This window comes from Hemitrygon akajei, unplaced genomic scaffold, assembly GCF_048418815.1.
Source record: "Hemitrygon akajei unplaced genomic scaffold, sHemAka1.3 Scf000105, whole genome shotgun sequence".
In the NCBI taxonomy this organism is placed as follows: domain Eukaryota; kingdom Metazoa; phylum Chordata; class Chondrichthyes; order Myliobatiformes; family Dasyatidae; genus Hemitrygon; species Hemitrygon akajei.
Window position 1 is genome coordinate 778,333 of NW_027331991.1, and position 19,265 is coordinate 797,597.

Here is a 19,265-nt window from a genome sequence, read left to right on the forward strand (position 1 = left end):
TGTGAGTTAAATGGTCTGATCCTGAACCTTATTGCTACCATCCTGAATTGTATAAATGGAGGTTCGGAGTCATTGGCACTGCTGTGTGTACTTAACATTATACAATTGCCCATGTTAGTTTTTTTTTATATATTGTTTTTTTTTCTTCTTCTTTTTGGGGGTTTTTTTTTTGTGCTTTTTGTCTTAAATTCTTCATATTAATATTATAAGTTTGGGAGACTTTTTACATTGATAATATATAATTGATTATTAATCAATCTATTGTGTACTCTCAAATGTTTTTTTGTACTATATTTTACTTATGTTATGTTCTAAAAATCAATAAAAAGATTTAAAAAAAAAAAAAAAAAAAAAAAAAGAGTTGCCAGCCTGAGTCAGGGCTTTGGGGTTCCAGAGAGAGATGGGGTCTGGAGGTTACAAGCAGGAGGAGGAAGAGGAACCAGATCAGCAGGATGTGGCTATGAATGAAAGATGAGAAACATTTGGAGACTGCTTAATTGAAAAACAAAATGGTTAATTTCTACAAAACATTGCAGGTAATCAGCAGATCAGGCAGCAAATGTGGAGAGGAATAAATGGGCAGCATTTAAGCCGAGCCCCTTCAGCATGTCTAGACTGTTTACTCCTCTACTTAGTTGCTGCCTGAACTGCAGAGCTCCTCCAGCATTGATAGATAGATAGATAGATAGATAGATAGATAGATACTTTATTCATCCCCATGGGGAAATTCAACTTTTTTCCAATGTCCCATACACTTGTTGTAGCAAAACTAATTACATACAATACTTAACTCAGTAAAAGTAAAATAAAATATGATATACATCTAAATCACTATCTCAAAAAGCATTAATAATAGCTTTTAAAAAGTTCTTAAGTCCTGGCGGTAGAATTGTAAAGCCTAATGGCATTGGGGAGTATTGACCTCTTCATCCTGTCTGAGGAGCATTGCATCGATAGTAACCTGTCGCTGAAACTGCTTCTCTGTCTCTGGATGGTGCTATGTAGAGGATGTTCAGAGTTATCCATAATTGACCGTAGCCTACTCAGCGCCCTTCGCTCAGCTACCGATGTTAAACTCTCCAGTACTTTGCCCACGACAGAGCCCGCCTTCCTTACCAGCTTATTAAGACGTGAGGCGTCCCTCTTCTTAATGCTTCCTCCCCAACACGCCACCACAAAGAAGAGGGCGCTCTCCACAACTGACCTATAGAACATCTTCAGCATCTCACTACAGACATTGAATGACGCCAACCTTCTTAGGAAGTACAGTTGACTCTGTGCCTTCCTGCACAAGGCATCTGTGTTGGCAGTCCAGTCTAGCTTCTCATCTAACTGTACTCCCATATACTTGTAGGTCCTAACCTGCTCCACACATTCTCCATTAATGATCACTGGCTCCATATGAGGCCTAGATCTCCTAAAGTCCACCACCATCTCCTTGGTCTTGGTGATATTGAGACGCAGGTAGTTTGAGTTGCACCATATCACAAAGTCCTGTATCAGTTTCCTATACTCCTCCTCCTGTCCATTCCTGACACACCCCACTATGGCCGTGTCATCAGCAAACTTCTGCACATGGCAGTTATATTGGAAGTCTGATGTGTACAGGGTGAACAGGACCGGAGAGAGTGTGTGTGCGTCTCTGTATGTCCAGCAAAAGCAGAATCTCTTTTGTTTCACATCTGCATTTGTAAGAGGATTGTACTTTGGCATCAGATACACGAAATGCCTGTTGATATTGAGTGTATCGTTTATGGGAGCCGCTTTCTGCGTTAAGAAAGCTGCTGAGTTTTCTACACACAAAAAAATTGAGATATGGACGTGGAACCGGTGCTTGCATAAATTTTGAATGGTACCATGATTACCCATAAAGTCGCGCGTTTAAAATTTCGCTGTCGTTTGAAGCACCGATCAAATGCGCAGGCGCAGAGTTGCGGCCGTCTCCGATAACTACGCATGCGCGCAGTATACAAAATGTCGGGAGGAGCGGAAAGGTAAGGGCTTTTTCGACTCTAATTGAGTGACAATTGCTGTGAGAACCGGAGACTGTGGCCCGCAAACTCGGCACAGGCCAGGTCTTTTTCCTCTCTCTCAGCCCCACGATCCGTACAAGGGCCCCGGGGAGCTTCCGGCTAATCAGGGAATGGGAGCAGATGGATCTCACAGACAGAGCTGAGCTCGAGCAATCTGAATGCAAGGATTAGGAACTCGGAAAAAGAGAACACAATCTTTCTATCAGTTGTTGAGAAAATCACCTTTGTTCTGCCTCCAACCACAGCAAGAGAAAACCTGCAGCTGCTGGAAATCCAAGCAACACACAAAATGCCGGAGGAACTCAGCATTAGTACTCTTTCCCATAGATGCTGCCCGGCCTGCTGAGTTCCTCCAGCATTTTGTGTGTGTTGCTTGTTCTGGAGTTTTCTACACGTGAGGATATGTTTTGACCTATTCTGTCTGGGTACATAATGACATCAAACAACTTTGCCCTGGGCAACAAGTAGCTTTCACATCACAAATGTGCCAGACTCCAATGAGACAGACTACTGCCCTTCCCTTCATATTCATTGGCATCACCAAGTTCATCACCGTCAGTCACCTGAGGGAGGGTACAGGGGAAATATTTATGTCCAATACAGAAACTGGTGTTACCTGTGTGTATTGTGGTGATGCAAAAATTGCTGGAGAATTTGCAAGTGGGAAAAAGGGGAGTGATATTTGGAAGCCCGACTTTTTAAAGCATCATTTAGCAAGAAAATTGCATACAGTGTCATGCAAAAATTTGGGCACCTTTCTGTTCCTGTGAATAGCTAAGCGAGTAAAACAATGACCTGATTTCCAAAAGGCATAAAGTTAAAGATGACACACTCTTTAATATGTTAAGCAAGATTACTCTTTTGTATCCATCATTTACAGTTTCAAAATAATAAAAAAGGAAAAGGGCCTGAAGTGAAAGTTTGGGCACCCTGCATGGTCAGTACTTAGTAGCAACCCCTTTGGCAAGTATCACAGCTTCTAAATGCTTTCGGTAGCCAGCTAAGAATCTTTCAATTCTTGTTTGGGGATTTTTGCCCATTCTTCCTTGCAAAAGGCTTCTAGTTCTGTGAGATTCTTGGGCCGTCTTGCATGCACTGCTCTTTTGAGGTCTATCCACAGATTTTTGATGATGTTTCGGTCGGGGGACTGTGAGGTCCATGGCAAAATGTTCAGCTTGCGCTTCCTGAGGTAGTCCATTGTGGATTTTGAAGTGCGTTTAGGATCATTATCCTGTTGCAGAAGCCATCCTCTTTTAATTTTCAGCTTTTTTACAGACGGTGTGATGTTTGCTTCCAGAATTTGCAGGTATTGAATGGAATTCAGTATTCCCTCTACCAGTGAAATGTTCCCTGTGCCAATTGGCTGCAACACAAGCCCGAAGCATGATCAATCCACTCCCATGCTTAACAGGTGGAGAGGTGTTCTTTTCATGAAATTCTGCACCCTTTTATCTCCAAACATACCTTTGCTTATTACAGCCAAACAGTTCTTTTTTAACTTCATCAGTCCAGAGGACTTGTTTCCAAAATGCATAAGGCTTGTTTAGATGTTCCTTTGCAAACACCTGATGCTGAATTTTGTGGCGAGGGCACAGGAAAGGTTTTCTTCTGATGTTTCTTCCATGAAAGTCATATTTGTGTAGGTGTCCCTGCGCAGTAGAACAGTGCACCACCACTTCAGAGTTGGCTAAATATTCCTGAAGGTCTTTTACAGTCAAACGGGGGTTTTGATTTGCCTTTCTGGTAATCCTACGAGCAGTTCTGTCGGAAGGATTTCTTGGTCTTCCAGACCTCAACTTGACCTCCACCATTCCTGTTAACTGCTATTTCTTAATTACGTTACGAACTAAGGAAATGGCTACCTGAAAACGCTTTGCTGTCTTCTTATAGCCTTCTGCTGCTTCGTGGGCATCATGTATTTTAATTTTCAGAGTGCTAGGCAGGGACTTAGAGGAGCCCATGGCTCTGATTGTTGGGACGAGGTTTGTGGCATCAGGGTATTTATAGAGCTTTGAAATTTGCAACACCTGGCTTTTCCTAATGAAGACTGTGAACAAGCCATTGCTCTAACAAGCTACTTAAGGTCTGAGACCTTGGTAAAAGTTATCTGAGAGCTCAAATCTCTTGGGGTTCCCAAACTTTTGCATGGTGCTCCTTTCCTTTTTTTTCCACTCTGAAATTGTAAAAAAAAATAATACTCTAATCTTGCTTAAAATGTTGAAAAGAATGTTTCATCTTTAACTTCATGACTTTTGGAGATCAGTTCATCTTCTCAGGACTTTATTCCTTGGAATATCAAAGATTTGAGGGGAGATTTGATTTTGAAAAATTCATTTTTCAATCTTTTTTATTGATTTCCAAATAAAGAATATACAAATCGGAAGAGGAGTTTAACAAGTAGATAATTTAAAAGACATATAGACAGCAATAGTAAAAACAAAAAGTATATAATATCAAAATCAAATAAGTAAAATATTATGCTGTTATTTATACAATGGTCAAAAAAAGAACTACAATTCCTCATAATAATCATAAAAAAAGATTGGAGATTTTATTGATAAGGGAAAAAATACACTAACTAAACTGAAATAAAAAACAAAAAAAAAGAAAGAGAAAAAAAGGAAAGACAAAGAAAGATTGGGCAGTCTAATTGAGGATAGAATTAAAGAAAGCAGAGAGAGAGAGAGGGAGAGAGAGAAAAACACATCCTTCCAGTCATCTCCAAACCTTCATGGATAAGGATTTTCCCCAAAGAGAATTTAAAAAATAAATAAATAAAAATAAATTAAATCATGTGAAAATATTGAATAAAAGGTCGCCAGACTTGTTCAAAATTAAAGGATGTATCAAATATCCTACTTCTAATTTTCTCCAAGCTTGGACATGACATAATGGAGGAGAGCCAATAAAAAACAGTAGTCGGGTTAGATTCTTTCCAGTGTAGCAAAATAGCTGTCCTCGCCAGTAAAGTTGAAAAAGCTATCACATGTTGGGTGGAAGCAGACACTTTGCTTGCTTCCTCTGGAATAATCCCAAAAATTGCTGTAAGTGGATTAGATTGAACATCTATATCTATAACTTTAGATAATATTCCAAACACATCCCTCCAAAAATTATTTAAACTTACACATGACCAAAACATATGAGTTAAAGTAGCCATTTCTGTGTTACATCTGTCACAAATAGGGCTTATATTCAGAAATATATGCGCCAATTTATCTTTGGACATATGGGCCCTATGTACTATCTTAAACTGAATTCAGATATGTTGTGTGCAGATAGATGAACTATTGACTAAATAATAAATTTTACTCCATTGATTATTTGAAAGTGAATGTTAAAGTTCTACTTCCCAGGTACGTTGAACCCTATCATTAGGTGACATGTGAGCATTCATTAACTGTTTATAAATGATAGCTATTAATCATTTTTGAAAAGGTTTAAACTGAAAAATAACATAAGCCAAATTTGAAGAGCAGGCCAAGGGGTAATTCGGTAAAAAATCGCGTAAGAAATTCCTAACCTGTAAATACCTGAAAAAATGTGTATTAGAGATATCCATATTTATCCATTAACTGTGAGAAAGACATTAAACAGTCTTGTAAAAACAAATCTAAAAAAGTTTTAATTCCCTTAATCTTCCATGTTAAAAAAGCCTTACCTAAAGTTGATGGTATAAAAAAGAAATTAGAATAAATATTACTAGGAAGTAAAGAATCATTTAATTTAAAAAATCTACAAAATTGAAACCAAATTTTTAAAGTATGTTTAACAATAGGGTTAAGAGCTTGTCTACCTATTCTGGAGAACGAAAACGGAAGAGGAGCTCCTAATAAAGAAGCTAACGAAAACCCCATTACTGAATTTTCCTCCAACTGTAGCCATGAAGGGCGATCGTGGTCGTCTATATCATAAATCCAAAAAGTAATATAACGAATATTAATTGCTCAATAATAAAATCTAAAGTTTGGTAAAGCCAGTCCTCCATCTTTTTTGATTTTTGTAATGAAAGTTTATTTACTCTAGAGATTTTATTATTCCAAACCTAAGATAAAATCAAAGAATCTATTTTATCAAAAAATGTTTTTGGAACAAAAGAGGGAACTGCTTGAAATATATATAAAAATTTTGGTAGAATAACCATTTTTATAGCATTTATTCGACCTATCAATGACATCGACATAGGTGACCATTTAGAAAGCGCCTGTTGAGTATTTTCGACTAAAGTGAAGGTCTAAATTCAAGCTGGCTTTTACCACTGATTGATGTGGGACTACAACCAGTGGCCATGGGTTAAGCGTGAAAGGTGAAATGTTAAGGGGAACATGAGGGGAAACTTCTTCACACAGACGGTCATCCGGGTGTGGAATGAACAGCCATCATGAGTGGTGAATGTGAGCTCAATTTCAACATTTAAGAGGTTCGTATAGGTACCTGGATGGTAGGGATGTGGGAGTGGGCAATTTAAATAGTTCAGCACAAACTAGATGGCCCAAAGGGCCTGTTTCTGTGTTGTACTTTTCTACAGAAACCTGAAATATTACAAAAATTTACTCTAAGATCTTTTAACAGCTGTGTGGACCAACCATTCATTTCAGCAAGAATTTTTTATATTGCTTTAAAATTGTGGCACTTTAAGTTAATAATACATAAAAGAAGGTCCCAGCTGCACGTCAAGAAAGATTGTTTGCGTGAGACTGTTTCAGATACTGTGGGGCCAGGCACCCATGCTGCTCAGCAGGAACAAGGAATAATACCAATGGAGAGAGTCAAACTGAGCCAAAACACAAATTGGAGATGGCAGAAATGCCCCATTCTTTTAGAGACAGGAAGAGCATCAGCGAATTGATGGTCATTCCAGATACCAGCACTCTGCCCAGTCAGGAGATGATTTCTCTGTCCAACTTGGGTAGAACCTCACTGTATCAGTGTGATACAGATCAAACCTTGGCAACTCAAGTAATCTCATCTGTAATGTTGTCCTAACCCCATTGATGGATTTTGTAAATCTTTTTACAGGTTAAAAATGAGAAGGAATTTGTCTCTAGGAAGCTCAAACAAGGCACGCCAGTTTTGTTGTCTCTGTCCAGATATTTAAGAAGTGGAGCAAGGGATTCAATCGACCATTCGTCATTTGACCAACCGTCATTTTACACAGGAGAAAGGCTGTTCACCTGCTCAGACAGTGGGAGTGGATTCACTCAGTTAACACAATTGAAGGTACATCAACAAGTTCACATTGGCCAAGGCCATTCATCTGTTCTGTGTGTGAGAAAGGATTCAGTTGGACTTCCCACCTGTGGACACACCAATCAGTTCACACCACACCGGGCAGAAGCTGGTCATCTGTTGAATTTCTGGGAAAGGATTCACTCAGTCATCTGACCTAATGGCTCACCAGCGACTTCACATCAGAGAGCGGCCGTACACCTGCTCAGTCTGTGAGAAGAGATTCACTCACTCTTCCACCCTATGGAAACATCAGCGAGTTCACACTGGGGAGAAGCCGTACACCTGCTTAGTCTGTGGGAAGGGATTCACTGAGTCATCCACCCTACTGGTACATCAGCGAGTTCACACTGGGGAGAGGCCATTCACTTGCTCAGTCTGTGAGAAGAGATTCACTCGGTTATCCCACCTCCAGAGTCATCAGCGAGTTCACACTGGGGAGAGGCCGTTCACCTGCTCAGAATGTGGGAAGGGATTCACTGAGTTATCCAACCTACAGAGTCATCAGCGAGTTCACACTAGGGAGAGGCCGTTCACCTGCTCAGAATGTGGGAAGAGATTCACTGAGTTATCCAACCTACAAAGTCATCAACGAGTTCACACTGGGGAGAGGCCGTTCTCCTGCTCAGAATGTGGGAAAGGATTCACTGAGTTATCCACCCTACAGAGACATCAGCAACTTCACACTGGGGAGAAGCCATTCACCTGCTCAGTCTGTGGGAAGAGATTCACTCAGTTATCCACCCTACAGAGTCACCAGCGAGTTCACACTGGGGAGAAACCGTTCACCTGCTCAGAATGTGGGAAGAGATTCACTCAGTCATCCACCCTACAGAGACACCAGCGAGTTCACACTGGGGAGAGGCCATTCACCTGCTCACTCTGTGGGAAGAGATTCACTGATTCATCCACCCTACAGAGACACCAGCAAATTCACACTGGGGAGAAGCCGTTCACCTGCTCAGTCTGTGGGAATGGATTCACTCAGTCATCCACCCTACAGAATCACCAGCGAGTTCACACTGGGGAGAGGCCGTTCACCTGCTCAGTCTGTAGGAAAAGATTCACTCATTTATCCAGCCTACAGAGACATCTGCAAATTCACACCGGGGAGAAGCCGTTCTGCTGCTCAGTCTGTGGGAAGGGATTCACTCAGTCATCTACCCTACAGAGTCACCAGCGAGTACACACTGGGGAGAAGCCGTTCACCTGCTCAGACTGTGGGAAGGGATTCATTTATTTATCCAGCCTACAGAGACATCAGCGCGTTCACACCGAGGAGAAGCCATTCACCTGCTCAGAATGTGGGATAGCATTCACTCAGGCATCCCAACTACTGGCACACCAGTCAGTTCACAATGTGGAGTGGCCGTTGTTATGAATCGCTGGGTTTCGTTTGCTGTAGACTGTCATTTTAAGAGAGAGAGATTAAGGTGATTCAGTCTGATTTGCAGCTTGTTTTGGTTTTAAGCGAGGACACAGACACTCAGAGTCAGACGGAGATGAAAGAGGTAAAATAGAAGGATCAAAACCAGGGAACTAATGGCCAAGGGTCACTGTCTGTAACTTTCCTATGCCCACAAGGGTATCATCGATTCACCGTACATCGAATGTGTGGTGGTCACCTCGTTTGATCCATAGGAATGGATCTGATTTGGGGTATCCTCTGAAGACCACTGATGTGTTAACCCTTGCCTGGGTGTGGTGTGGTAAGTCACTTGAAGATGATACCCCTTGTGACAAGTCACTTTTGGTGATAATTAGTATGTGAGATTTTGGAATGATGACAGATAAAAGCTACAGCGACTGTACTCTCATTTTACCAGCGTGGAACCTGAGGAATTTGACATAATTGCCTTCTCTCAACATTTACCCTGGATTACAAATATCTCTCTCATCACCTATTCTGTGGATAATCTGAACTTGCCTACTTTACCATCTCAAGACTCTAAGCCTTGATTCCCCCGAGCTCAATAGTTTGGGCAACACACACAAAATGCTGGTGGAACACAGCAGGCCAGGCAGCATCTATAAGGAGAAGCACTGTCGACGTTTCGGGCCGAGACCCTTCGTCAGGACTAACTGAAAGGAAAGATAGTAAGAGATTTGAAAGTAGGAGCGGAAGGGGGAAATGTGAAAGATAGAAGACCGGAGGGGGTGGGGTGAAGCTGAGAGCCGGAAAGGTGATTGGCAAAAGGGATACAAAACTGGAGAAGGGACAGCATCATAGGACGGGAGGCCTAGGGAGAAAGAAAGGGGGAGGGGGGCACCAGAGGGAGATGGAGAACAGGCAGAGTGATGGGCAGAGAAAGAGGGAACAAAAAATCTAAATATATCACGGATGGAGTGAGAAGGTGAGGAGTGGTGTTAACGGAAGTTAGAAAAGTCAATGTTCACGCCATCAGGTTGGAGGCTACCCAGCCGGTAGATAAGGTGTTGTTCCTCCAACCTGAGTGTGGCTTCATCTTGACAGTAGAGGAGGCCATGGCCTATTCTGCTTTGATAGTTGATGAAGCAGCTGATTATGACATAGTGAAACAGGCTGTGCTCAAAGCTTACGAGTTGGTCCCAGAATCACACAGGAAAAAATTTGGAAATTTGTGAATCAGACTTATCTGGCATTTGCTTCTCAGAAGTCTGTGTGTTTTGACCACTGGTGCACGTATAAAAATATAAATGATGATTTTACAGATAGAAAGAGTTGGTTTTAATTGAAGAATTCGAAAGGTGCGTCCCTGATGACATAAAGACATATTTAAATGAGAAGGATGCTGCCACTTTGCAGGAGTCTGCTAGATTAGCAGATGAGTTTGCTTTAAATCCTAAGGTTAAGTTTATCCCGAATAAGAGCTTCCAAAAGAGTAGCAGAGATAACCAGGGCAAACCAGAAATTAAAGTTTGGACTAGTGATAAGAGTAAGGATGAAGGGAAGCAGTTGAAGGAGAAATATTCTGGTCTTACTTGTTACTGTTGTAGGAAAGCTGGTTATGTGATGGCTAATTGTTCTGTCCTGAAGAAGAAAAAGTAATAGGAGGCAGTCCCGAATGCCTGTGTTCAGTATGTTGAAGCACCTATAAACCCACAGGGTTCTGAACATTCTGTTGAGGCTCAGTTAAGGTCTGAGTTAAGAAAGGATTCGAACATTTTATGTCAGATGGGATTGTATTAGTAAATGAATGGTCAACCCCGGTACCAGTGAAAATTCTTCGAGTTACTGGGGCTCCTCAGTCACTCGTTCTAGGAGGCTGTGGTGGCCAGTGCTATAATATTTGCTGTTGTGTGCTGGGGCAGCAGGCTAGGGTAGCAGTATCAACAAACTCATAAGGCCAGTGATGTTGTGGGGGTGGAACTGGACTCTCTGACGGTGGTGTCTGAAAAGAGGATGCTGTCCAAGTTGCATGCCATCTTGGACAATGACTCCCATCCACTCCATAATGTCCTGGTTAGACACAGGAGTACATTCAGCCAGAGACTCATTCCACCGAGATGTAACACTGAGCGTCCTAGGAAGTCATTCCTACCTCTGGCCATCAAACTTTACAACTCCTCCCTCGGAGTGTCAGTCACCCAGAGCCAATAGGCTGGTCCTGGACTTATTTCCACTTGCATGATTAACTTATTATTATTTAATTATTTATGGTTTTATATTGCTATATTTCTTCACTATTCTTGGTTGGTGCGGCTGTAACCAAACCCAATTTCCCTCAGGATCAATAAAGTATGTCTGTCTGTCTGTACGTTAGACAGCGTTCTAAAGTTTGGTGATGAGACTGACACTGCTGAGGTAAATCTTATTAAAGGCATTGGGGGCGGCATGGTTTCCGTGCCATTGCACAAGGTAACTTTACTGTCAGGATTGGTTTCGGGACCTGTTAAGATCAGATTATGCTCCAGTTTACCGGTGGGAGATATTACTTTGCTGTTAGGGAATGACCTGGCAGATGGTAAAGTTGTTCCTGCAGTGCAGTTGACAACTAACCCAACCACTGACGACCCACAGATGGATTTTAACATTTATCCTTCCTGCACAGTAACTTGAAGTATGGCTAAACAGTCTGTTGACGCAGACGGTTCTGTGCAGCATGATTCTGATACCCATGATAGCCAAAATCGGGATGCAGGTTATGAAGACCAGTCAGGGACTTTTCTGCCTTCATTGTTTCAACAGGATTCAGGTAGTAAGTCTGATGAGAAAGATTTATCCCTGTCTAGGAAGGAGTTTATAGCAGAACAGAACGAAGACCCTGATATTGAAGCTTTAAAAGAAACAGCTCTCTCAGATGATGAGATTAAGAAAGTGCCAGTAGGGTATTATCTCAAGGATGGAGTGCTAATGAGGAAGTGGAGGCCACCTGCTGTACCTTCGAGTGAGGAATGGGCAATTGTTCACCAAGTTGTAGTTCCTAAAGTTTATAGGACTGAAATTTTAACTTTGGCCCACAGTATACCCTTACGTCGACATTTTGGAGTGAATAAAACTAAACAGGATTATCAAAAAAATGTTACTGGCCTAATTTGAGGTCAGATGTTGTGACCTTTCGCAGAACCTTTCACACTTGTTAAGTTGTGGGTAAACCTAATCAGGTCACCCCAGTGGCCCCACTGCAGTCTAAACCTGCATTTGGTGAGTCCTCTTCAAAATTTATAGTGGATTGTGCTGGCCCTTTGCCAAAGACTAAAGCTGGCCATCAGTATCTGCTAACTATTATGTGTACTGCATCCAGATTCCCAGAGGCAATACCTCTCAGAAATAATAAAGGTAAAACTGCCGAAGGCTATTACCAAGTTTTTTTTTACTTTATTTGGTTTGCCGAATGAAATCCAGTCTGATCAAGGAAGTAATTTTACATCTGGGTTATTCCAGCAGGTAGTTTATGAACTGGGAACTAAACAAATTACAACATTTGCATACCATCCAGAATCACAAGGGGCTTTGGAAAGATTTCATTCTGCCCTCAAAACAATGATTAAGACATATTGTGTTGAAAATGGAAAAGACTGGAATGAAGGAATACATTTGCTTTTGTTCACAGTAAGAGAGTTGGTACAATAATCACTGGGATTTACTCCATTTGAACTTGTATTTGGTTGTAGAGTGAGGGGACCTTTGTCCTTGTTAAAGGAACAATGGATTGATGGGGATGTACCTGTTAACTTGTTAGACTATGTTTAGATCTGGATCTGTTGTTGTTTGTCATCTATATCTGTAATCTGGATGATAGTGTGCTTAACTGGATCAGCAAATTTGAGGATGACAACAAGACTGGGGGTTTAGCGGACTCCGAGAAGACTATCATGGCTTGCAGTGTGATCTGGACCAGGTGGGAAAATGGTTTTAGAAATGGAAAATGGAACTTAATGCAGACCAGTGTGAGTTGTTGCACTTTGGTATGACCTACCAAGGGAGGTCTTTCACAGTGACTGGTCGGGCACAGAGGAGTGTTGTGGAAGAAAGGGACCTGGGAATACAAGTCCTTAATTCACTGAAAGTGGTAGATAGGGATGGAAAGAATGATTTCAGCCCATTGCCTTTAATGAACCAAAGTACTGATAACAATAGATGGATGTTATGTTGACTTCTAGAAGACATTGGTGAGGCCTAATTTGAAGTATTGTGTGCAGTTTTGGTCACCTACCTACTGGAAAGATGTAAAAGAAGATCAGAGATTTCAGAGAAAATTCACAAGGATGTTGCCATGTCTGGAGGACTTGGGTTATAAGGAAAGATTGGACAAATCAGGACTTTATTCCTTGGAATGCAGAAGATTGAGGGGAGATTTGATTGTGATATGGAGGCACAGATAGTGTTAATGCAAACTGGCTTTTTCCACGAAGATTGGGTGGGATGACAACCAGAGGCCATGGGTTAAGGGTGAAAGGTGAAATGTTAAGGGGAACATGAGGGGAAACTTCTTCACACAGACGGTTATCCGGCTGTGGAATGAGCAGCCAGCACAAGTGGTGCATGCGAGCTCGATTTCAACATTTAAGAGGTTTGTGTTGGTACCTGGATGGTAGAGGTGTGGGAGTGGGCTGTTTAAATATTTCAGCATAAACTAGATGGCCCAAAGGGCCTGTTTCTGTGTTGAAATTTTCTATGATTGTGACAAGAACCTGAAATAATACAAACATTCACTCTAACCCCTTTTGACAGCTGTGTGAACCAACCAGTCATTTCAGCAGGAATTTTTCATATGGCGTTAAAACTGTGGCACTTAAATACGGAAGAACAGAAGGGATTAGGTATGCCTTTTACAGTGAAGGAGGTTAAAGAAGCTCTGGGATCACTTCAAAGTAATAAATCTCCAGGAGAAGATGGTTTTCCACCTGAATTTTATAAAAAGTTTAAAGATTTATTAATTTCTCCCTTTATGGAGTTAATACATCAAGCGGAAAGAACGCATAGACTTCCAGAATCTTTTTCAACAGCTATTTTAATAGTATTGCCAAAAAAAGATAGAGACCTTTTAAAGCCAGCATCATATAGACCTATTTTTTTATTAAATACTGATTATAAAATTTGAAAACAATAAAAAAAGTTTAAAAAAAAATCTTATCTAATAGATTATCTAAATGCTTATCAAAATTAGTGCATATGGATCAAACAGGATTTATCAAAAATAGACAATTGGCAGATAATGTAACCCGTTTAATTAGTATAATTCATTTACCGCAAAAGAGGGAGGAAACGAGTGTGGCAGTTGCTTTAGATGCAGAAAAAGCATTTGAAAGATTGGAATGGGATTTTTTATTTAAGGTATTGGAAAAATATGGATTAGGAACATCATTTATAAAATGGATTAAAACCTTAAATATTAATCCCAAAGCTAAAGTAGTGACAAATGGTCAAATTTTGACACCATTTCAGTTAACAAGATCAACTAGGCAAGGTTGACCATTATCACCTGCTTTGTTTGTGTTGGCAATAGAGCTATTAGCTGAATTAATTAGAATGGACCCAGATATTAAGGGTTTCAGAGTTAATCAGGAAGAATACAAGATTAATTTATTTGCTGATGATGTTCTACTTTATTTAACAGATCCATTATCTTATAGATTAGAAGAATATGGGAAAATATCAGGTTATAAAGTAAATTGGGATGAAAGTGAAATTTTACCTCTTACTAATGGAGATTATAGTCAATGTCGATTAATAACTCAATTTAGATGGCCGGCAAATGGTATAAAATATTTAGGTATAAGAGTTGATAATGATATAAAAAACTTATACAAATTAAATTATTCACCACTTTTGAAAAAAATTCAGGAAGATCTTGATAAATGGATGGCATTACCAATAACATTAGTAGGTAGAGTAAATACTATAAAAATGAATATATTCCCTAGACTACAATATTTATTTCAATCATTACCAATACAATTACCCTAGAAGTTTTTTCAAGAGTTAAACTAATATGTGAGGAGGTTTCTCTGGAACGGTAAGATGTCAAGAATATTGTTGGAAAAATTGACATGGAAATTTGATCTAGGAGGGTTACAACTTACAAATTTTAAGAATTATTATAAAGCAAATCAACTTAGATTTATTGCATCTTTTTTTGAGAAAGATAAACCGGCATGGATTAGAATAGAACTAGATAAAATAGGAGAAAACGTACCAGAAGATTTTATATATAAATGGGAATCTAAATGGATACGGGAAAAGAAAGAAGCTTCTATATTAAAACATTTGATTAATTTATGGAATAAGATAAATGTTGATGATGAGACAAAAAAATCTTTATAAGCAAAGAGATCTTTAATTCAAAATAGACTTATTCCTTTTACAATGGACAATCAACTTTTATATAATTGGTTTCAAAAAGGGATTAGATACATAGGAGATTGTTTTGAAGGAGGTATATTAATGTCATTCGATCAATTAAAGAATAAATATAAAGTATCAAGTAACACTTTATTTTGTTACTTTCAACTAAGGGCTTATATAAGAGAAAATCTAGGTTAAACAATGTTATTGCCGAAATCTAATGAAATAGAAATTTTAATTCAAAAAGGAAATATTAAAAAAATTATATCTTGTATGTATAATTTGATTCAAAAACAGGCAATTAAACAAGGAGTCCATAAGTCAAGACAAAAATGGGAAAGTGATTTGAATATTAAAATTGAAGAAACAAATTGGTCAAGAATATGTCTTGATAGTATGACAAATACAATAAATGTTCGGTTAAGATTAGTGCAATATAACTTTCTACATCAATTATATATTACACCACAAAAAATAAATAAATTAAATCCAAGTTTATCTGATCAGTGTTTCAGATGTAACCAAGAAACTGGTACATTTTTACATTCTACATGGTCTTGTTCTAAAATTCAACATTTTTGGACAAATTTAAGAATTTTACTGGAACAAATTACGGGAGTACAACTTCCTCATAGTCCAATATTACTTTTATGAGGTGATATTGAAGGGATAAAACTGAAACTCAAACTAAATAAATATCAGAAAGAATTCATAAAAATTGCACTGGCAGTAGCCAAAAAGGCTATTGCAGTTACTTGGAAATCGGATACATATTTAAGTATAGATTGTTGGAAGAAAGAAATCTATGGCTGTAATCCATTAGAGAAAATTACTTATAATTTAAGAGATAAATATGAAACATTTTTGAAAATTTGGTGCCCTTATTTACAAAAGACAGGACTAAATATATAGGTGCTCTGAAGATGAAACAATTGGTTACTTGGGGAAAGAAATAAATATACATACTAAAGTTATTAAGAACTCCATGGAGCATGTGGAGATCTTCCAACAACCAGGCACTTTCTTTTTCTTTCTTTCTAACTTTCTCTTCTTTTGATATAGGGAAGTTAGAGGGGAGGGGGGAAGGGATATATACATTTTTTTCCACACTTGTAATTACTTAAAAACACAATTAAATATATAGTTTTTTAAAAAAACTGTGGCACTTTAAGTTAATAATACATAAAAAGAAGATCCCAGCTGCACGTCAAGAAAAACTATTTATGTGAGAGTGTTTCAGTTACTGTGGGGTGAGGAACAGATGCAGCTCAGTGGGAACAGGGAATAATACCAATGGAGAGAGTGAAACTGAGCCAGGAGACGGCAGAAATGCCCCATTCTTTTAGAGACAGGAAGAGCATCGGGGATTTGATGGTCATTCCAGATACCAGCACTCTGCCCAGTCAGGAGATGATTTCTCTGTCCAACTTTCGTTGAACCTCACTGTAACAGTGTGATACCAGATCACACCTTGACAACTCAAGTGATCTCATCTGAAATGTTGAACTACACCCATTGATGGATTTTGTAAATCTTTTTACAGGTTAAAAATGAGAAGGAATTTGTCTCCAGGAAGCTCAAACATGGCACGCCAGTTTTGTTGTCTCTGTCGAGATATTTAAGAAGTGGAGCAAGGGATCCAATTGACCATCCTTCCTGCTGAGACTGTGGGGAAGGTTTCACTTGGTCATTTGACCAACTGGCATGCCTGTAATTTACACAGGAGAAAGGCCTTTCACCTGCTCAGACAGTGGGAATGGATTCACTCGGTTATCACAATTGAAGGTACATCAGCAAATTCACACTGGGCAAGGCCATTCACCTGTTCTGTGTGTGGGAAGGGGTTCAGTCGGTCTTCCCACCTGTGGACACACCAATCAGTTCACACCACACTGGGCAGAGGCTGGTCATCTGCTGAATTTCTGGGAAAGGATTCACTCAGTCATCTGACCTAATGGCTCACCAGCGGGTTCACACTGGGGAGAAGCCATTCACCTGCTCAGTCTGTGGGAAGAGATTCACTCATTTATCCCAACTACAGAGTCACCAGCGAGTTCACACTGGGGAGAGGCCATTCACCTGCTCAGAATGTGGAAAGGGATTCACTCAGTTATCCCACCTACAGAGACACCAGCGAGTTCACACTGGGGAGAAAGCGTTCACCTGCTCAGAATGTGGGAAGAGATTCACTCGCTCATCCACCCTACAGAGACACCGGCGAGTTCACACTGGGGAGAAGCTATTCACCTGCTCAGTCTGTGGGAAAGGATTCACTCAGTCATCTGCCCTACTGGTACATCAGCGAGTTCACACTGGGGAGAAGCTGTTCACCTGCTCAGTCTGTGGGAAGAGATTCACTAATTTATTCAGCCGACAGAGACATCAGCGAGATCACACTGGGGAGAAGCCGTTCACCTGCTCAGTCTGTGGGAAAAGATTCACTAATTTATTCAGCCGACAGAGACATCAGCGAGATCACACTGGGGAGAAGCCGTTCACCTGCTCAGTCTGTGGGAAGAGATTCACTAATTTATTCAGCCGACAGAGACATCAGCGAGATCACACTGGGGAGAAGCCGTTCACCTGCTCAGTCTGTGGGAAGAGATTCACTAATTTATTCAGCCGACAGAGACATCAGCGAGATCACACTGGGGAGAAGCCGTTCACCTGCTCAGTCTGTGGGAAAAGATTCACTAATTTATCCAGCCTACAGAGACATCAGCGAGTTCACACTGGGGAGAAGCCATTCACCTGCTCAGAATGTGGGAAGAGATACGCTGACTCTTCCGCCCTAAAGAGTCATCAGCGAGTTCACACTGGGGAGAGGCCGTTCACCTGCTCAGTCTGTGGGAAGCGATTCACTCATTCATCTCACCTACAGAGTCATCAGCGAGTTCACACTGGGGAGAGGCCGTTCACTTGCTCAGTCTGTGGGAAGGGATTCACTCGGTTAGCTAACCTACAGAGACACCAGCGAGTTTACACTGGGGAGAAGCCGTTCACCTGCTCAGTCTGTGGGAAGGGATTCACTCATACATCCCAACTACAGAGTCACCAGCGAGTTCACACTGGGGAGAAAGCATTCACCTGCTCAGAATGTGGGAAGAGATTCCCTCGCTCATCCACCCTACAGAGACACCAGCGAGTTCACATTGGGGAGAAGCCATTCACCTGCTCAGTCTGTGGGAAAGGATTCACTCAGTCATCTACCCTATTGGTACATCAGCGAGTTCACACTGGGCAGAGGCCATTCACCTGCTCAGTCTGTGGGAAAGGATTCACTCAGTCATCTACCCTACTTGTACATCAGCGAGTTCACACTGGGGAGAAGCCGTTCACCTGCTCATTCTGTGGGAAGGGATTCACTCAGTCATCTACCCTACTGGTACATCAGCGAGTTCACACTGGGGAGAGGCCGTTCACCTGCTCAGTCTGTGGGAAGGGATTCACTCAGTCATTCACCCTACGGAGACACCAGCGAGTTCACACTAGAGAGAGGCCGTTCACCTGCTGAGAATGTGGGAAAGGATTCACTCAGTCATCCCACCTACTGGCACACCTGTCAGCACACAATGGGGAGTGGCCATTGTTATGAATCCCTAGGTTTTGTTTGCTGTGGATTGTCATTTTAAGAGAGAGAGAGAGAGATTAAGAAGGCAAATGTGTCTGACTTGCAGCTTGTTTAGTTTTAACCGAGGACACAGACACTCAGAGTCAAACGGAGACGAAGGAGGAAAAATGGAAGAATCGAAACCAGGGAACTAGTGGCCAAGAGACACTGTTTGGAACTTTCCTTTGCCCACAAGGGTGGGCTAGTTATCGATTCACCGTACATCGAATGTGTGGTTGTCACCTCATTTGACCCATAGGAGTGGATCTGATTTCGGGTATCCTGTGGAGACCACTTATGTGTTAACCATTGCCTGGCTGTGGTGTGGTAATTCATTAAGATGATACCAATTATGACAAGTCACTTCGGGTGATAATTAGTATGTGGATTTGGAAGGATGACAGATAAAATCTACAGCGACTGTTGGTATCAATTTACCACCATGTAACCTGTGGAATACGACATAATTGCCTTCTCTCAACATTTACCCTGGATTACAAATATCTCTCTCTCATCACCTATTCTGTGGTTGAACAGAACTTTCATACTTTACCATCTCAAGACTCCAAACCTTGTTTCCCCTGAGCTCAATAGTTTGGGAGTTATATTTATACACATAACACTC

At 40.7% G+C, this 19,265-nt stretch overlaps 1 protein-coding gene and 1 pseudogene across 1 annotated transcript; both read left to right on the forward strand.

Annotated features, from left to right (window-relative positions):
• Window positions 1–1,950: 1,950 nt before the first annotated feature.
• LOC140723252 (uncharacterized) lies at window positions 1,951–9,360 on the forward strand. Its single transcript, XM_073037864.1, has 2 exons — window positions 1,951–1,994; window positions 7,053–9,360. The coding sequence occupies exon 2, from the start codon at window positions 7,423–7,425 to the stop codon at window positions 8,641–8,643; it is 1,221 nt and encodes a 406-aa protein (XP_072893965.1). The 5' UTR covers window positions 1,951–1,994; window positions 7,053–7,422; the 3' UTR covers window positions 8,644–9,360.
• On the forward strand, window positions 8,765–18,781 carry LOC140723229 (uncharacterized; annotated as a pseudogene).
• The last annotated feature ends 484 nt before the right edge of the window (window positions 18,782–19,265 follow it).